The following is a 20882-nucleotide window of genomic DNA, read 5'->3' as shown; positions in this document are numbered from 1 at the left end:
AAATTTTGATGACTTTAAGGACCCATTGCTTTCCTCCCTTGGCCTTCCTGTAGGAAGTCTTTAGGATTCTATAATGTTGAATCTATTCCTTTGCACTGGCAGCCCTTACCTTTGAACATTTTAGTGACCCCTCTTGGTAGCTACCAGCTGCCTTTTTTTTTTTTTTTTTTTTTTTGGTCTTAAGGAATGACCAAAGCTATATGCAGTTTGTCAGAGGTTAATTATGTAATTTTGTGCCATCTGCATGTATAGGATCTAATATTTTCTAACTTTTCAGGTGATTTCTGGATAATGGCAGTCAAATCAGCACTAATAATGGTGACTTTTTTTTAAAGATACAAAGCGTTTTCACTACCATTTTTTTCACAACCATTTTTAATTAGATTTTCCCAACCGTGTGAAATAGATAAGGCAGATGCTACTCTCTCCCCACGCACGCCCAACTTTCTATGCACAACATTATTGAAGTTCAGAGTAATTATGTGGTTCCCTAATCCCATAGACCAAATAAGCGCTGGACCCCGGGTTTGCTGACTCCCCATTCTTATCCTTAATAGAGATTCCCAAAAGCTAGAGGGAGAAGTGCAGGATGTTTTGCGTGGAGTTGGGGATTTAAATTCGTAGACTAGAAACTATTAGCAAAGAATCTAATTAGACTTCTTTGTAAATAACAACAAACGAAAGGCATTTCTAGTGGTTTGTCAGTCGTTATGGAGGAAATGAAAGCTATGTGTTGACATGTTAGGTAAAACTTCATTTAAGTTCCTTTTGTGTAGTGTTTGTGAATCTTTGTGCTGAGAAAACGTGACTACAATTTAGGAACCAAGGGATTATCTCAGAATGGGTGGGAAGCAGCTCACTTTTATTTTCAAAAGATGGTTTAATGAATTTGTTTTTTATATAAAATAAGGGAAGCTGTGAATCATGTCTTCATGTGTGTGTGCGCACATGTGTATGTTGTCAGAAACCAGACTACTTGGGCTCTAATCTTACAGTTTGATTTGTGAGGACTGTACAGGAAAGCATCCCAGCCTTGGAGCTCTGCAAGATAGGTGACAAAATGAGATTGCTTTAGATGATCGGTGATGATGTAACACAGTACAGATTTTCTCACTCCAAACAGTCTGTTTAATTTGACTGTGGTTACTTTCCACCTCTTCAACAAATTCATGACCCTGGGAACCTGAAGATAAGAAAATTGTCTTCCCTGGTCTTTCCTGTGGGGTAGAAGTAAAATGATAAGGATTCAATTGTTAGCTTGTCTGTGGACCTGCTTAAAAATGCAAAGAGCTACTCAAGCTTTAAAGATCCTCGGAAAGTCAAACGTGGGCCCTGCGTAAGAATGGATGCAAGACTGGTTATATAAAAACTGTAGTAAACAGAGCAGAGAGAAAATTAACTTTGATCTGGTGGGCCTCAGCGAGTCAGGAAGGTTCCATTCAATCCTGGCATGTACCTTTCAGGGTCATTCAGTTTAATAAGTTGTCTGTGAATAAAAAGGAAAAATTAGAAACCTGTGGTTGCCGGGAAAGTTGACCTGCCTACATAGCAAAGAAATAGATTTTCAACATCCTGGAAGGATGCATTTATTTTATGATTAGGGCTGCTAAATTTTTTTCTTCTTCACAGAAGGAATAAATTTGAAATGGCTATGTGAAAAATAGGTCATGGGGAACTAACACTGGTAGATCAGTAAAGGACTTTGCTCATAAGCGATGCTTTAGGTTTTATGCCCATATTTTATGCCATACTGGAAAGTTTTCACATAGTTGTCACTGTTTGAAATTAATTATAATCAAGTGCTAACTCATTTTACCTGGGAATTTTCTCTAGTTTAGAACATCTATCTACATAAATTCCTTTTTTCAAATGAAAAAGAGAAGTTTAGTGGTAACAATTAAATGATTGTAATTTAATTTGAACAAAGAAATAAGGGTTATGAAGATAAATGTTAACACATCAAGGTCATGCTAATGTGCTAACTTTACTTTAGCACCGGAAGAGAGAAACCTCATTCCAGTAAGAAAATAAATAAATACAATATCAGATTTTCAGTAACTAGATGTTTCTCCATTTCTCTGTTTTGAAGTGACACGTTGGGGCAGAGTAGGGCAGATACGTATAACAAATGAAGGAAAAAGCCTTGCTTTTTGACAACAGAAAAGATCAAATTTACAAACTGATGTCAAATGAAATTTGCTGCCCATCAGTTAGGTCAAACTGTAATGGATCCATTTTAACCCTGTGTATTGATGGCCTTAGATGAAGCTTGTGGGACCTCTTCTCTTGTGTCCATTGAGTGAGGTTCTCCTCTAATTGCGGGCAGCACTGGGAACAGCTTTAATTAGGCAGGCCTGGTGAACGCTTACCGTAAGCTGCCCACAACTGTGCTGTGATTTACTCCAGCATCCGTTGTCACGATGCGTTGCCTTGACACCTTGAAAGAACAGCACTAATCTGTTACGACCCTCTTATTGCTGTGTTCTCACACAAGGGCTATTGAGTTTCGGGCAACCTGGGAGTGACACGGAGCACGGTTTACTTTCGTGGCATTTGACAGATGACAGTCACACAGTTCAAAAAAAATTGTTCTGGTATGCCAATTTCAAGTGTTCTGTCTGGTTGTGTTTCCCCAGAAACCGTCATAGTTGCTTAGAAAACTCAGTAATTTCCGTATCTACTTTCTGTCGCACACGCTTTTTGTACTTGGAGTGTGTGTAGAAATGATTTGTCACGTGCTGCCCTCCCAGATTTAATCAGGAAACTATGGTCACTATTAATATATCCATAAATTAAATTTGACACTTGAACTATGAACATCAACAACATAGCAAATAATTGTTTATCGCCTAGTAATTAAGGGCAGAAACACTGGAGTCAGACTTCTGGGGTCCAGATATGGGTGCTGCAATATACCAGCTGTGTGACTATGGGAAGTTACTCTACCTCTCTGTTTCTGTTTCCTCGCCCGTAAATTGGGAATAATGATAGTAAAACGTATCTATCTCCTGGAGTTGTAATAAAACTTAAAAGAGTGGACATAAAGTTCTTAGAGCAGAGCCTGCCTGGCACATAGTAGGTACTCAACAAGTGTTAGCGGTCATTACTCTAAAGGAGTTTATTGTTGAAAGTACTAAGAGGGCCTTCTTCTTTATTTTAATGTTTATTTATTTATTTTGAGACAGAGAGAGAGAGAGAGTGGGGGGAGAGTCAGAGAGAGAGAGCGAGAGAGAGAATCCCAAGTAGGCTCCGCACTGTCAGCACAGAGACTGATATAGGCCTCGAACTCACAAGCTGCAAGATCGTGACCTGAGCTGAAATCAAGAGTTGGATACTCAACAGACTGAACCACCCAGGCGCCCCAAAGAGGGCCAGATTCTAAATTCATCTCATAGGCTTTTGGAACACTCTTATGGTAGTTTTATAATTTTATTTTTGGCCCTCAAGTTATGAAATACTGGGCAAAGAACTCACAGAACTGTATAAAGGAGGAAGATTGCTAATTTCAACAAGCATAATATCAATTTTCAGGCTGAAAAATTCTCTTACCTAATAAATCTGCACTTATTTTCCCCTGTAGGATTTTGCAATGTTGTAAATCTCTCACAGACACACGTGGAGAGGTGATCTGGTTTATATAGCTTATTATGAGAAACAGAAAATTACCATAGTGGCTATGATGGAATGGAATAATCAATCCCATTTTTAGTCTACTCTCCTCTTCCCCTTTCCCGCCTCCACCTCAAGCTGTGTCGAAGCACCCTGTTGGACAGAAAAGTCCCAGGTTTAAATCCTGGTGTACATCTTGTTAGCCTTGTGACATCGGGCAATGTCAAGTTCCAGTATAACTCCCTATATCCACACTTGCAAAATGAAACAGTTACCCTCCTTATATGAAATACATACTAGAACTGTTGCAGAGAAATGATAAATGTGGGGATATGTGTTGGCCATCAATGAAAAAGCACACTTAATAGTTAAGGGAGAAAGCTTAGACCTTGTAGATTGGGGTCAATCAGTGAAGACAATCAACTTTGATTGGAAGGTGGAGGAGATAATATTTAAATGCGTGTGCCTTTCTTGCTGAAGTGGATAAACACCTGGCCTCTGGGGAGACTCCTGTATAGGACACTGAGTGTCACAGGAAGGGACATGGTTACAATGACCAGGATCCTCGCCGAGGCAGAGTTCAAGCAGAGACCGCTCAAACAGTGATGACCAGATAAGAGAAATATAGGAGAACATGAACATTTCAAAGCAGAGACTACTACTTATTTGATAGTTTTCCAGTTAGATGTAACATTTCCTTTTCCTTGGCATCACGTGGCAGAGAACAGAGGAGTCCTAACCCAGTGGAATGCATTCACACAAAAACTAATGTCGCGGGGCCCTTCCATTCCGGACAATAAAAAGTCTTTTGAGAAGGTAGGTGAGGCCTCTGGAATAACTTTTGGACCTGGGTCTCTACTTTCTCAGCATCTTCTAGATCCTTCATCCTCCTTACCCCTTAGCAAGCACTTGAGGTCCTGCTTGGTGTTAGGCCCCTAAGATCTTGTGTATCTTCCGTCTAATAAATTTAGACATTTGGATGTTTGATTGCAGTGCCAAGCAAAATGGACACACACACGCGCGTGCACGTGCGCGCACACCTCAATAGCCTAATCCTTTGACTAGGGACTGTGGCCCCCTACTAATAACTACTCTTACCTGTCCTTTCATTTGGTAGGGATAAATTCCTTAAATGGCCCTCTTTCTGTACATGTGCTTTTTTTCAGTGCAGCCTGATGGGTGTGGTATTCAGATGGACAATGTAATTATCATTTTCTGTGATCTTAGCATAAGCAAACATTTTGACGGGGCTGATTGGGGCTCGTGCCCTCAAATGGGGCATTTAAAAGAATCATACCATTATCCATCACTTGTGACAGTTAACTGTGAGAGGTGATACTTTGAGCACATCCATGTGGAAAAGTCCCCACCAACGAAACTGATATGCTTGGGAGATCACAGTGAACACTAGTGAGAAGCCAAGTTTGGGGGTACAGATACCACCATTGTGAATATTAGAAGCAAGATGTTGAAATATGGCCCCCAATTGTATTGTTTCATGCTGTGTAATGACACGCCCCACGCATTTGTGATGAGGATTATTCAGTGTGCTCAATGGTATTATTCGGTAGTGCACGTGCACACCCTTGCGCATTTAAGGAGTTGGACACGGACCCTGCTACAATGGTATTTCTGGAGTCCAGTTATCTTAACTGTAGTTTGAAGCAAAATCCCCAGGTGTTTATTGGGTAGGTTCGGTTTGTGCCAATGATATGGAGTCAGCTTGTGAATGATTTGTAATAAAACCCTGAATTTTATGGTGACTTCTTCTCACATGAAAGCACCCACGTGTTCTGTCTCATCCTCCAGATATCTTTGCTGAATACACAGGGACGGATAGCAAGCCCATTTTAGCTCCCAGGGGACTCTAGTTAACCAGAGTCAGGAACAGTCTTTCTGAAGGCTGATTCAGCTGGAGCATGGGCCAGTGCGAGCACGGAGTCCCCATAGGCGGTGGCAAATGGTGACCTTCTTGGGTGGTTCTTCCCCTAAGATCACTCAGTGCATCAGCAGCAGTGGTTGTAATCCTAGGAGTCATTGCCACCAGAACTTGCTGCCTTTTACACAGCTATATTTACAAATTTTAACCTGATAAGACACACTTTCCCTTCTAAGCTTAAATCTGTGAGCCCAGCTCAGAAGACCAGATGGCAAAGCATAAACTTTATCCACTCTGTGCCTGACCGTAATCTTCTCCGTAAGGTAGTTCAACGAGGGAGAAATATGATCGGGAAAGGAATTTTGGAGGCTTTTGCAGTAAGTTATTCACCTCTAACCTGACTACAAAAAAGGGACATCCTTCTACTTCGAGGACTGATTGATGATATTCGTGTGGCTTTCATTAACTCACAACCAATTTTCACCGTGCGATCTGCACGTGTGTGATGTCAGGCTTTTAAAAGGTGGTGTGTAGGGAAGATTTCTCTGGGATCGCAGCTGAAAGCTCACTGTTATTTGATAATATTTTGCAGGTTTCCTGTTTAATTTGTTCAGTGTGTTGAAGCTGTTCAGATGAACTGCGCGGTTAAACGTGGAGAGGAGTGATAGGAGTTAACTCTGCATTGGCAGCTCCATCAAAAAACAGAAACAGCGGCTTATCTAGTGTCACATGCCCTCAGCGTATCTTGGTTCCGTACACGTGCTAAAATTTGTTTCCCGTTCTAACAATACAGGGCAATATTCGATATAACGGCACTGAATGTATTTTAAAAATATGTGCGCAGTAGATCGAAACAAGAGGATCATTTAGATGAACGGTTCTTTTCACCTATTTCACCTTTAGCATAGATATTCATTCACACATTAAATTGTTGGAATAAATGAATATATTGCCCTAAATTTTTGTGTGGTCACGATGTAAGATGAAGATTTGGGGATTACCACCACAATTCTTTTCTACGTTGCAAGACATATCAAATAAGAAACACAAGTGCAAAAACAGACGGCTTGCGTTGAGTTAGAGTCAGAAGAGTGTGTTTGTGATCTTTTAAAAGCCTGTAAAACCCTGAAAGCCAGTAAAAAGAAATGCCTGTAAAGTGTGTGGCATTGCTCTGAGGGTTTTTGAGTTTCTGTTTTTAAAGGCTGTTCTCTTTTGCACTTTACTGTCTGTCTCTGTTGATACATTTCTAAGGGTGTAGATGCATTCATATTAATGTCAAGCAAGTTTGAAATAGATGTTGGCAAAGGCTGTCTAGAACTTGCTCTATCATTAGATTGTTTCAGGGTGTGGAACTCCTGCCTGTCCAGAAACACACTGAGAGTGAAATTTTGAACTGTGGCAGACCAAATACAATTAAATCATGTCAGAGATTCTCAGAACACTTACTACATCCAAAGCATTAACTTAGCATTGTTTTGCCTTCAAGCAATTTTTAGTTAACGGACCATTTACTCTTAGCCAGGGACTGAGAGGCAACTAACATGTTTTTTGCAAGTTTTGAAATCCAAGTACATCGTTAAAAAATTGCTCTCCCAGTTTAGAAGTGACCCCTGGCCTTATAAAGTTACATCTGAGTACTAGAAAGTACTTGGTGGAGTAGATTTTTGTTAATGAAATAAACAAGATTATTTCATGTGAGTAAACCATTGACTGGGAAACATACAGAGTAAAATGTATTCCATTAAAATATAGTTATTATTTTATAATCTAATAAAAGAAAATGTCTTGAAAACTATTTCATTAGGGATAGATGGGAAAAACTGCACAAACCATATGTGCTCAGTATTCGCTTGCATTTTTGTTAGGAGTCTGTGAAATATCCAGGGCTGTTCCATTAGTGTGGTTATGTAAGAAGACAGAGAAGAGTTTATGTTGTTGCCAAGCCTTCAGGACCCTTGAATTTGGGCTCCGCCAAGAATGAGTGAGGAAGTTTGTATGGCACTTACGGGGAAGATACCCCTGACAAGAGAACACCCATGGACCAAGGATGCGGTTGTGTAGGTGTGTTGTTGCTGTACAGGTGTGTTTCTCCATTTACGCTCTGGGGGATTTTGAGTTAACTCCTTGAAAGAGCTCTTCCCTGAAAGGCGAATGTCCTCATGTCCTAGGTTGTTACCCTGAAGGATACAGAAGGCGCCATTACTGCAAGTAAACTTTGAAGGTTGCAAAATTAGAATAGCTGGGAACTTCTGCACTTCTGACGTACTTGAAACTGTGTGCAAGAGGGAGAAACTCAGGCTAGTCGATAGAGGTATACCAGAAACCTGAATCATTAAGAAATGTTTATACACAGGGTCAGGTAAAGGAGTGGATATTTCAGCTAAGAAAGACCTTCTAATCTGAAGGTCTCTGCAGCACTACATCACAGATCATCTCTTTTTAAAAAAAATTTTTTTTAACGTTTATTTATTTTTGAGACAGAGAGAGACAGAGCATGAATGGGGGAGGGTCAGAGAGAGAGGGAGACACACAATCTGAAACAGGTTCCAGACTCTGAGCTGTCAGCTCCGCCTGACGCGGAGCTCGAACTCACGGACTGCGAGATCATGACATGAGTCGAAGTCGGACGCTCAACCGACTGAGCCACACAGGTGCCCCACATCACAGATTATCTCTTAAAGACAACAGATGTGTACATCTTTGCACATGAAACCCCAAAAGAAAGGATAAATGTTGACATTCCAGATGAGTGATTGTTTTCCTTGCACCGAAGGACCTAGCAAGATTGGAGCCCCAAAGTCATGGATATGAGGTTGAGCCATCTGAGGATTTCAGGGCTGTCTCACTCACAGAATTTGAATGGAGGATATCATTTTAGGAGATAGACTTGTACATTAAAACTCAAATCTTCCCAAGAATCTCCTTCATGAAGGCAAACTTAGCCAAGGCATTGAAACGTAATGAAATCCTGAGCCTTTCATTGAACTACAGAAAGACCAGGTGAATGAGGCAGGAAAACAAAGAGAAACCAAGATTCCTTTTTTTTTTCTTTCTTTGTGAGTGTGTTTATGTGCACATGCAAGTGTGTATTTCCTTACTTGCTGAATCGGTTGAGATTTAGTTGTAGGCATCGTGACATTTCACCCCCAGTTCTTCAGCAGATACCACCTAAGAACAAGGACCTTCTGTGTAACCACAATGCGTGATCACAGAAATTTCATGTTGATACGATATCGGATTTGTATTTCCCAGGTAGTCCCATTACTATCTTTCAGAGTGTTTTCCACGACACGGGATTCAGTGACAGCTGCACATTGCATTTACTTGTCATGTTTTTGAATTTGCATCGGTTCTCATGGTCGGTCTTCTTTTGTCATTCGTGACACTGACACTTCTGAAGCCTAGACCAGCTGTTTTGCAGAATATCCCTCCATTTTGAATTTGTCTGATTTGTTCTCTCACATTTGAAACCAAGAGATTGATTGATAGACGAACAGGAGGGGAAGAAGAGGTGGGGAGAGAGAAAGGGAATGAGAGAAAAGGAAAAAGATGCACATGATTTTATGAAAAATTGTTTAGTCAAACTCAAGAGCATAAAGTCTAGTACATTTCTCTTCCGGTTATATTGATAAGCAATTGTCTAGAGCTGTGGGGTGACGGGACCTGGTGCTTATTGGGAGTTAAGGATATCTGGAATATTTCAGTGAAAACATTTTGCTTAAAGGCAACGGACTAAACCTTGAGAGTCTGGGTGGCATGCCAAGTTAAATGTAAAACTCAGTGAAAACCAAAAAAATGTCAAGCTAGTTATTTTAGTTTATACATAAAATAGTGAGACGATTTATTTTTCTTAATACGTGTAAACCAGTTTCTTTGGTGCCATTTAGCTACAGCAGATTTGTTTTTTTTAACACCCTTCACTGGGCTTAACAAAAATTGAAGATGCCTTAAAGAGTTAATAAGAACATACAGACACTATTCCAGAGAGATGAGAATTTAGTCTGTCTTTAAAAACCTCCAAAACAGAGATGCATGAACCCCAGCTTAAAAAGGAAGACTCCTGTAAAACCTGTTTAGAGTAAATCTTATTCTCAAGCTGTCAGAAAATAAGAACCAGACAAAATAATCAGGTATCAAAGGCTAAGAACAGCTGACATGAGTTTTCTACCTTGCCGCTGTGTCTCCACATTAAGTGCCAACTTCTCCACGACATCTCCTAGGCTCCAAATAAATAAAAAGGGGACGTGATTTTTAGGAGCACTGCTAAGAAATCACAGCATTCAAATGGTTTTTGCTATAATTAGTAGGAACCTTCCTATGCTTATTCCTGACATTTGATTTACTTGGTTAAGGGCAGAAATGTAGAAAAACAATCAAACCCTGAGTAGGAAGGGAACTTGGTTTCCTGGTTGTGTCTAATATGGCTCTGATGGCTGTCCTTGGTGTCCTGGTCACCACACCCAGTGAATCATTATGCCCTGAATCAGGGAGACCAGTCTTATTTGCTGGGGTTTTAAGTTAATACCTGAACCAGAGCAGAAGTGGGCTTCGTAATTGGCTTCTCTGAGACTCAGCGGAAACAGTGTTGAGAGCTTAAATTCTGTGATGTTGATTATTAAGTGAAGCATGTGCAGAGGAAGGTCCACTCATTATGCTTTTATTTAAAAAAAAACCCCACTTTTATTATGAAAAAAACAGGCCTACTATATTGAATTGTTGCTTGACTTCTACAATGATGGACCAACTTCTTGGGAAATTTGTTTCATTTTTATGCCGATCCATTCCCTGCCACCATTTTATTTTGAAGCAAATCTCAGAGAGTATAACATTTTATCCATAAATATTTCTGTGGAGAATAGATACTCTTTTAAGCTGTCTTGCTTAAAATAAGACTGGTATATAGGTGCTTAAGGTATTCTACCAGGTAATGCACAGCTTAAGTACTTCCAGTCTCTGTTGAGAAGATTTAGAAGAGCTAAAGCCAATCAAACTGACAATTTGATCTGAGTATGGTTGTCATCTGGAATGGTCATTCATTGCGTGGACACCAGCCTGAGGCCCAATAAAAAAAGTGATGTCGCTAAAGAATTTCTTTCTTGAAGAAGGGAACGTCGTTAAGAGTTACGAGTTCTCTTTGTTCTGTGGTCACCTCTGATGATAGCATCGTCTAACTCTGACTCTCCAGAAACATTGTAACCGTGGACAAGTCAGTCACTTACCCGTCTCTGAAATTAAACTTCCCCATTTAAAAAATGGGTATGATGCCTGCTGTACGTATTTACAGAGCCGTGATGAAGATTATTTGTGATCTGAGATGTGAACGTACTTTCAAAATAATGGCCTGTATATAGTACACATGAAACTAATATAACACTGTATGTTAACTATACTGGAATTTAAAATAATAATATTAGTCATAATGGCCTAGCTGCGTATTCTCCTCTAGCATAGTTTTTTGTCTTTTTGAAATGACCACTGTTCAGGATTTTTAATGGCATCAGAAAAATGTAAAGATTGAGGAATTGACCATTTAGAATACTTTACAGTCTAGGTTCCCCTCGCTCTCCCCTGCCCCAAGTGTATTTTATATTTGGGCATTTTATTTTTCTCCAAGCTGAGATCCATTTTGGTTGACTCATTTTTCCCCCCTTTCTGTCTTTCTCTCTCAGATAGTAAAACATTTGGGAATGGTGTCTTGATCCAGCTCACCTAAAATTAATATGTTTCTCTTTAGAAGATGATCAAAATTTTTTTCCTTCTCTTTTGTTTTTTAGCTTTGCCTCCCCGGTTGAAAGAGATGAGAAGCCAGGAGTCTGTTGCAGGCTCTAAACTAGTGCTTCGGTGTGAGACCAGTTCCGAATACTCTTCTCTCAAGTTCAAGTGGTTCAAGAATGGGAACGAATTAAACCGAAAGAACAAACCACAGAACATCAAGATACAAAAAAAGCCAGGGTAAGTATCATGCATATAATAGCAGAGGCAGTGTCTAGCAATGGAATGCTATAAAATGGAATAAAAATTATTCTCAGCCCCAATAAATAAATTTACTATCAAAAAGCATGATCTATAGTAAATAAAAAAGGTTTTTCATTCTATGGTGGCCAGAAATTGCGTTACTATATAGAAAGGAATTTGAAATTTTGATTCTTGCGGCTTCTGGATGAGGAAAGAAAATGGGTGGGGAGAGAACTGTAGGGCGTGGAGGGGGATAGGAAGGAGAAGGAAGGAAGTAGCTTTAGTGGTAGTGGTAGCTGCTGTAATTGGAATATGTTAGATCTTAAAATTCGACTTCTTCAAAATAAGACGAATGCTGTTGAGAGTACAGTGCCTTCTACAATCAACATCCCAACTTCGTGATAAAGCTGAATAAATACCTAGATTTATGGAAAGAGAATGCGGTCACTCGAATTTCAACTATTTTCAAGTTAAGAGGTTAATACATACAGCTCTACCTAATAAGGTTTTTTTTAAGTTTATTTATTATTTTTGAGAGAGAGAGAGTGAGCACGCGTGGGAGAAGGGCAGAGAGAGAGGGAATCCCAAGCAGGCTCCATGCTGCCGGCACAGAGCCCGACTCGGGGCCTGAACCCACGGACCATGAGATTATGACCTAAGCCGAAACCGAGCGTTGGATGCTCAACTGATGAGCCACCCAGGCACCTCCCCCCAATAAGTTTTTTTAACTGACAATTCTGTGAAACTACATCACCCACTGTAGCAGATTAAAACATCAGAGCATCTTAGCAAGAATCTTAAATCATCCCACCTTCCTTGTGGAGGTCTACATTTGCAAAGGCTTCTTGTGATTCCTATAACCTCTTGGAGGGGGGTTTATACCTAGTCTAAAACGATGCTCCTTTATTATTCCTATTCTCCTCATTTTTATTTACCTCCTTAGTTAAGAGATTCTCTTCTAACATCAAACTACATTTTGAAATTAAGGAAGAGATAAGTATGTGAGAGTTTTGCTTGCAAATAGTCCTTTAATCAGTGTGACCTATGTGATAGCACTTCCAAACTCAGAGATCACATTTTCTTTTTTTAATCTTTAAAAAATTTTTTTTTAATGTTTATTTTTGAGAGAGAGAGAGAGAGAGAGAGACAGATTGCAAGTGGGGAAGGGGCAGAGAGAGAGGGAGAGACAGAACCTGAAGCAGGCTCCAGGCTCTGAGCTGTCAGCACAGAGCCCGATGCGGGGCTTGAACCCACGAATCGTGAGATCGTGACCTGAGCCAAAGTTGGACGCTTAACTGACTGAGCCACCCAGGTGCCCCAAAGATCACATTTTCTTTGCTCATGCTTCTGCAGATTCCAGTGACATACCAGATGTGATACTGGTAACAACAACAAAAGAGTCTCCTCCTGTACTTTGATTTTCTAGAACACCTACCAAAGAATTGTCACACAGTCATGAAGCAAGAGTAAACAAAGTGATTATAATGGAAATTTAATTTAATCTTCCCAAAGTGTTTAATTGCTCTAATAACCATAATCAGTGAATTTTCCCCCTAGTTTCCCTGGCTTTATTAACTACACTGCTTAGTCTCCTTGTTTAGTGTGTCAGCAGGATCTCTTGACTTGGACAAAAGAGTAGGGATTGCATTTGCAACAGATGCTTCTCCAAAGATATAAAAACTAACTCTGTAAAGTGACATGGTGTGGTTTTTTTGTTTTTTGGGTTTTTTTTTTTTTTTTACATAATATTACTTATTGCAACATTCCCATAGGTAGTAGGGGAAGTTGAACTGTACATGGTGACTAATTTTGCATATTAAGAAATTTAGATGGAAAACAAAAATGTTCTGCCTGGCCTTGAGTCATACAACGAGTAAGAAACTACGCCGGAACACAGATCTGTTCCTTGGGTCCCTTTAATGCCTTACTCCTTCTTTTAAAAATGGAAAGCATACAGGTGTAATAACCTGTGTGCATGTGGGGAGGGGAGGAGGAAGAGCAAGTGAACTGAAAAAAAATAACTATGATGCTTTGACAAGTGTAACAAGAAAAAAAAAAAACTTTTAGATACTGGATTTTGAAGTCTGCTTTGTTTTTCATCAATTAGACACATTTGTAAGAAACTAAGTTATCTTCACATGCAGGAGAATGTCTCATTTCTTTCCACATGGCTGTCAAATGATATCAGTAATATTTAGGTGCCCACGGAAGGCTTTATGCTGGGAATGGGAGGAAATGGGAGCAGCATGGGGCGTTATCTCTGCACTCAGGGGGGTCACAGATCATATAGGGATTCTGGAGTTCAGCCTTATCTGAAAGCATGGTGGTTTCCGAGGTCGTATGCTAAAGCACTCTTAGGGCTGGGGAACTTCAGGATTTTCAAGCAGCCCATCCGTTTGCAAATAGTGACCTTTTAGAAAATTATTATTTATATTAAGGTAAATTCTACTCTAAGTCAAGATTTAATTAGGGAAAATACCCCTGATGAATGATCTAGCCCATCATACATACAGTAAAGCCTGGTGCTAAATTGTAGGTTCCTGATACTGAGCTTGGGAAGAGGGAGAGACCCCGAGAGCTATAGGAGTAGCCACGAAGAGGTGGATTTGTCTGCTGAAGGGAGAAAATCCCCTCTGGCTGGGTGGGTAGGGTGAGATGGGAAGTTATAGAGAAGGAGCAGAACGGTAGTCAGTAGCAAGTTCTGGGTTTTTGTTTGTTTTGTTTTTAATTTTTTTTAATGTTTATTTATTTTTGAGAGAGACAGAGAGTGTGTGCAGGGGAGGGGCAGAGAGTGGGGGAGAGGCAGACAGCAAGGGAGACAGAGGATCCAAAGTGGACTCTGATGCAGGGCTCAAACTCATGAACCATGAGATCATGACCTGAGCCAAAGTCAGATATTTAATCAACTCAGCCACCCAGGCGTCCCGCAAGTTCTGTTTATAGGACAGTAGAGAGGCCAGTGGGCGAGTCGATGGGAATTCAGTCCTTTATGGGACAAGATGCTGTGTGTCAGACCCTGGGCTAGACGCCAGGTACCCAGACATGGAGGACATGCTCCCTGTTCTTAAGAGGCAGGTGGTCTAGAGGGGAGAGAGTTGCTGAACAGTTAAAATATTCCATCTTAACTTCTACAGTAGCGATAGTCATTGGGTGTCATAGCAAGAAGTGCAAGGGGACCCAGGCAGGGACAGGGGAGGCTTCCAAGAAAGAAGGAGAGGAGGAGGGGAGGGAGAAGAGATTGAGGGAATAGAACAAAGCATCTTCAGACTGCGAGTATTTAGTCTAAGGATGCCTGGGGAGAAGCAAATGAAGTTGAGTAGATAAGGTGAAAACAGTATGTATATGCTTAAAGAGGTAATTTGTTGCATGGCTTGGATGACATATAAAAGAGTCATCAGTATTCAGAAAAGCATTTTCATGTTGGCTTCATAGGTCCAGACAGCTAAGAGTACTGTCTACATGTTAATAAAATCCCATTATACCAGAAAGGCCAATATTCAGAAATTACTTCTTTTAAACAATAGCCTTGCTGGAAAGAATTAAATGGAAGAAAATGCGTTTTATTCAGGTTATGTGACTGTAAATTACTCTTGGCGAAACATTTTAACATATTTGATCTTCCAAAAATAAGACACTTTGTGTAAAGTGGGCCATTAGTGTTGTCAACTTTTTTTTAAGGCTAAAGAACCAAACTCAATCTAAATTTAATTAACATTTGCAAGGTGCCCTATTATTTCAACTTGTCCTATACGTATAAGAGAATGGATACGATTTTGAAAAAATGTTTACTTATTTATTGGGGGGAGGGGCAGAGAGAGACGGAGAGAGAGAATCCCAAACAGGCTCCGTGTTGTCAGCGCAGAGCCCCATGCGGGGCTGGATCCCACAAACTGTCAGATCATGACCTGAACTGAAATCGAGAGTTGGATGCTTAACAGGCCAAGCCACCTAAGCGCCTGAGAATGGATACTATTATTGTTATACCCATTTTTAAAAAAAATGAATGTCCTAAGATGAGGGAAGTTTAGTTTCTTGCTGTATGTCCAATGTTAATGAATGCTCAAGCTTGGATTTGAACTAGGTCTGACTCTATGCCTGCTGTCTTTTCAGTTACTGGTGATTTTTCTACATATAGTGAAGCCACAACACAGGGCTGGAGACATGCTTAGGCATTGGGTGATGGTCTTTCATAAAAAAACACTCTTAATTTTTCAGTTTCACCTACATATTCAAATTGTTAACGTTTTGCCTTGGTTACTTGGTTACTCAAACTTTATCTTCGGCTTTGATCAACCAAGCAGAGGTGAATTGTAGTGTGAGATTTAGGATTTCATTGGGATTGTCTTTATTTTAAGAAAAATGTTGACTCTTTTCCAATCCTTAGTCTAGGTTTTCTTTTTCACAGAATCTAGATGGTACATTGCAGCCAGAATTTCCCTTTAATCCCTTAGCGTTAGGAAAAGACATCACAGCAATAAGCAATCTCCATTATTTTGTAAAGTCTTATCGCCCTTCTGTCCTGCTCCTACTAATGACATACATTCTTACATGTTCTTCCTACGATTTCGAATTTACATTTGAGGCTGTTTATTTTATTTGGCGAAGCAACGGGTGGAACCAATTTTTAAAAAATGGAAAATGCCCTAGTGTTATGTGTCTGCTTATCCTTTTGTTCTGTTTCCTCTGCCGGGTGGATAGTTTTGGCCAAGAAGACTGGTTAAAGAGCTTGGAGTGTGACAGATTCATATTTGAGGCTGTCAGACTGGCCTCATTGAAATATCTGTTCTACGTTAGCCTCGTGAAAGGCCGACTTCCTGTCATGTGTGTGTGGCATGCTCCTTTGGATGCCCATAGTGTTTCCTCAGCTCTTCTTTTCCACTCTCATGTATTTTACTTTTGTTTAAAATTGGATCTAATTGGTTTGGTCAGATTTCTGCAAAAGTTTTAAAAGAATGCTTTCTTCTGTTGACAATTGTTGCGGGTCTTTGACTGTATAATAGAAAACGTTCATATGCATCCCTTTCTTTTATCAGCTGAACAGTTCTTGCAGCTCATTTTAATTTTATATTATAAGGAAATCTCAAATTCCTTAGGTGTAAATGGGAATAGTCAGTGCCCATTTCATAGGGTTTATGTGAGGCATTTGGTGCAGTCCCTAGTACTGTATATGATAGCTGCTTCTCCCTGCTCTGTATCCTTCTCTTTATTGACAGGTCAACAGTGTCTGAAACTGTGTTGAACACACACACACACACACACACACACACAAGCACACTCACATACTCGCATACACACACACTCACAGAGTTCATAGAGGATTCCTTAGAGATCAGAGGAATGGAATTCTATCAACTGATGAGATATTCCCATATGCATTAAAGTTGCCTTGGCCTATAAACTATGGTGGAAGAATCAAGCCAACTAAGAAAAAGGAGATAGTAGTTATTGGAACCTTGGGCCCATTTTGTCAGTAAGTACTTACTGAAAGAACAGAGTTTGCATTTTGATATTAAAAAAAGAGAAATTAATATTTAGAACTTCTGTCTTTAAATCAGTCTGTATTACTTTATTTTTACATAGTATTGTTTTTCTTAATCCAAAAGTAATGTATGCTCATAAGAAGTCTAAATATTGCAGGAATATAGAATGTGACTGTAATAAGAGTTAACATTTATTGGGAGTGCATTTAAACACTTTACATGAGTTAATTCTTTTAATACTTTTAGAAAGTGAAAATCCACTAAAACATCAACCCCTCCCAGATTTCTGGATAACTCGTTGATTAAAGAGCAAAAGGTTCATTTTATGATTGGAAGGGAAGTCACCCTTTTTCCAAGTTAACTTCCTTCCTATGGAGAGCATACGGTAGCCTATTAAAGAGAGTAAAACAAAACTGTTGTAACCATACTTATCAAATCCCCAAATCATTGCAATATATAATTTTCAAGAAAGGATTTTCTATTTCTACTCTCTTCCTGCTTCCTGTTCCTTACTCTAGGACCTAACGATTGAAGACTCTCATAGTTCAATGTATCACTGGAATTCAAAAGGATCTTAATGATCATCTGGATAAATGTTTTTCCCATCGTGTCCCTGAAGAATCTTCAGATTGAAAATGGGCTGCCAGCCACTTTGACCTGAACATCTTTGTCTCTTCATGATAGCTTTGAATATAAGGCTCTGTTTTAAGCTTTCACTTTAAAACAGGATTTTTTTTTTCAAAATACTTGAAACCACTGATCTAATTTAATCTTTTCTCTGCATAGAGATATTCTTGACAGGTGGTTATCCAGACTTGAATCTTTCCAAAGAGAAAGACACCCTCCCCATTTTTGAATGTTCAAAAATTCTTCCTTACACTCAAAATATGCCTTCTTTTTCCTGTAAGACATAATTCCACAAGAGCCTCCCCAGATAGTTTTCTTTTCCAGGTGACCATGAAATGTGTTTACAAAGCTATCCATATCATGTTCATAGGTGCCTGCCAGTAGGACCTCTGTTTCTTTAACAGAATCTTCTCTAGTGATAAGATTTGTAAGCTCTATTCAACGCTGATCAACCTCTTCTAAAGTCCTCTAGTTATTGATATTTTTCATCAAATGCCACTTCAAAACATAATTAAATATTCTAGATGTGATCCCGCCTGTGAGCAGTGTATTGAGACTTTTATCCAGTTTGATTTATGCTGTTTTAATATTAATATGGCCCAACAGTGTATGTTTCTTTTTTCTTATTTCTTTTTTTAGTAGTTGTTTAAAATGGAATAATGTTAAATTCATGGCTAATTGAAATCCTTTTTTCTGTATATATTATTGTCAAGGCACATCTCTCCAAGCCTGTATTTTGCTACTGATTTTTGAGCTGGAATGTATTTGTTATGTTTGTCTTGATTAAACTGAACCTTGCTCTGGGCCGATTGATGTTCAGTCCTAGAATTCCCAGCGGGTTCTCTATGGAAAGGATACCTTAGCCACATGTCACCCTTGCCTTGGAAATTCATAGCACATATTTGCATAAAAACCACTAAGAGGTACTGTTGTAAAGAAATCTATTTAACTTTGTTCAATGCAGTATTTATTTGAGCATAGAAAATTTTTCTTTTTCTTTTTTTCTTATTCTTTCTCTTTTTCAAGCATAAAATTTATTACATTACTTGGAATAATATTCCAGGAAACACTGTGTAGGTCTATTAGGAAGATTTTTAAGAACTAACCCTTCAAGGCAATTTAATTGTAAATTTGATTACCATGTTTCTTATAGTTTGATCCAGTTCGTTAGTAAAAATGTTAATGGCACAGGGCCGAGAAGGAACTCCTCACATATCATTAAGGACTCCTCCTTAACTTACGTAAATAGGAAAGAAGGGGTGTTCTTGGAATCATTGTATCTCAGAGTGTTGTATATTCTTGGGATGTTATTGTGATAATTTAGAATTTAGGGGCTGAACAAGAAAAGTTACCATTTTCTTATTTTATGTTTTAATTTTTTTTATTTTAGAGAGAAAGAAATAGGGCACGAGTGGGGAGGAGGGGCAGAGGGAGAGAGAGAGAGACAGAGACAGAGACGGAGAATCTTAAGCACGCTCCATGCTCAGTGCAGAGCTCCACACAGGGCTCCATCCCACGACACTGGGATCATGACCAGACCTGAAATCAAGAATCGGATGCTAAACCAACTGAGCCATCTAGGCCGTCAGCACAGAGCCCGATGAGGGGCTCAAACCCACAAACCATGAGATCAAGACCTGAGCTGAAGTGGGATGGTTAACCAAATGAGCAACCCAGGTGCCCGGGAATCCACTCTTTCTTTCTTCTGTGTTGAAAACCAGGATATTATTCCTCAACCTGACATTCTTCATGATTTATCTATCAGTTATTGTTAGTGGTTCCATAGAAAATTCTTTCAGCTAGTTATGTTACTTTGGGCTGAACAAGCTTATTATAGTGTTTATTACATCGTTTCTCACTATTCTTCATTGGTGTCTGTCATAAAGGAAACTTGGTGTTTATGGACAAAGTTGTATAAATAGCTGATAACTCATTAGGAAAAACACTAGATTTGAATACTCCAAAACCAGGCTTAAAAGTTAGCAGAACTTGATGGGGATAATGTCCTAATATTATTGTATTTTCATAATTTTACAAGTTGTGATAGTTTATTACTAGATCTTAATATCGATTTGCCAAGATACATGCCCTCAGATTGTTCTGTTTTGGTTTACAGGGATATATTTCAGGGAAACTTTTCTGTGGAGAACCTGTGTGATTAATATGTGAATATTGCTGTATAAATGGCCCTTGGTGGTCCTCCCCACTACATGGGTAAACAAGGGTGTTATTATATTAGGTCCCCTTCTTATCAACTTTGTTCTGTGACCATTGTATTCAGGAAATGTGAAGAGATACGCCATGTGGATGACAAGGATTCCATCTTCAAAAAAGTTTGAGAGTCACTAAATATGTTCCCCTCTTGGAGAGTCAGAGTATATTAGCATATTAAAGACTTGGAGAGTTCCTGTAGGATTAACAAGACAAAAAAAGCCTGTTTTTGTTTAATGCCATGTTTTCCAAATTTATTTGAATACAGTACACTTTGTTTTGTTTTCTCAAGTTTACTTGTTGACATTGTACTAAGTCACAACTAATGCAGCAATTTTTCAGTCCACATGTTGGTTTGACCATTGCTGCCTTGGTCTGGACCTCCTCCCACTGCTGCGCCCTCTTAATATTGCAGCCTCCTTTCCTGCAGCCAACATTAGGAACATTAGGTCTTGGAGAGAGCTTAAGTGGGAGCATCCAAATATTTTCTTCATTTGTTCACACATTCATCCAGTAATGTTTGAGGATACACCAAGGACAAAACAGTGGCATATCCTCATAGAACTTTGAGGATACCCGGAAGTTTAAATTATGGACTCCCCCTCCAAAGCATATGTCCTAGCTTGAAAAATAAGATATACTGAAAGAACTGTGAGGACCAGGAGGTACTCAAGGCCATCAGAATTTAGACAATGAAGAGAGCAGCACCAGCTACGTGATCATGAAAGCTTTGATGAAAGAATTGGCACTTGAGGTGGTCCCTAAAGGTCAGCTTATATCTTGATGGGTACAAATATGGGACCCCCTTTCTAAGAAGAAGAAATGGCACAAGGGAAACACCATGATGGAAGGCCGTAAGGCTTACATATGGGACTGGGTGGGTGGTTCAGTTCAACAGACTGGAGGAGAATCGTAGGAATTCAGTTTTCATTAATTAGGACAATTGATCAAATTTTAGTAATAATATTATCTGCCAAGACAACTAGAAACTTCACTATAAAACTAGGAAGTTGTAACTTATGCGAGCTTTGCATATAATTTTGAGTTGCTGTCTTCTCTCCCTGTTATCATCCCAAGAGCCCAAGCAGTCAGTCTGAGGTGTGACTTTAAAAAGCCTTTAG

General features: G+C 39.4%; 1 protein-coding gene across 8 annotated transcripts in view; it reads left to right on the top strand.

Annotated features, from left to right (window-relative positions):
* Positions 1–20882, top strand: part of NRG1 (neuregulin 1) — a 1117663-nt gene that overhangs the window by 926850 nt on the left and 169931 nt on the right. For all 8 annotated transcript variants that reach the window (XM_060653178.3, XM_060653177.3, XM_060653179.3 and 5 more), the window contains exon 2: positions 11263–11440. In XM_060653178.3, the coding sequence (XP_060509161.3) occupies positions 11263–11440 (178 nt within the window). The remainder of the gene's footprint in view (positions 1–11262; positions 11441–20882) is intronic.

The sequence above is a fragment of the Panthera onca genome, chromosome B1 (assembly GCF_046562875.1).
Source record: "Panthera onca isolate mPanOnc1 chromosome B1, mPanOnc1 haplotype 2, whole genome shotgun sequence".
Lineage (NCBI taxonomy): Eukaryota > Metazoa > Chordata > Mammalia > Carnivora > Felidae > Panthera > Panthera onca.
This window is presented reverse-complemented; position numbering and strand designations above follow the sequence as displayed.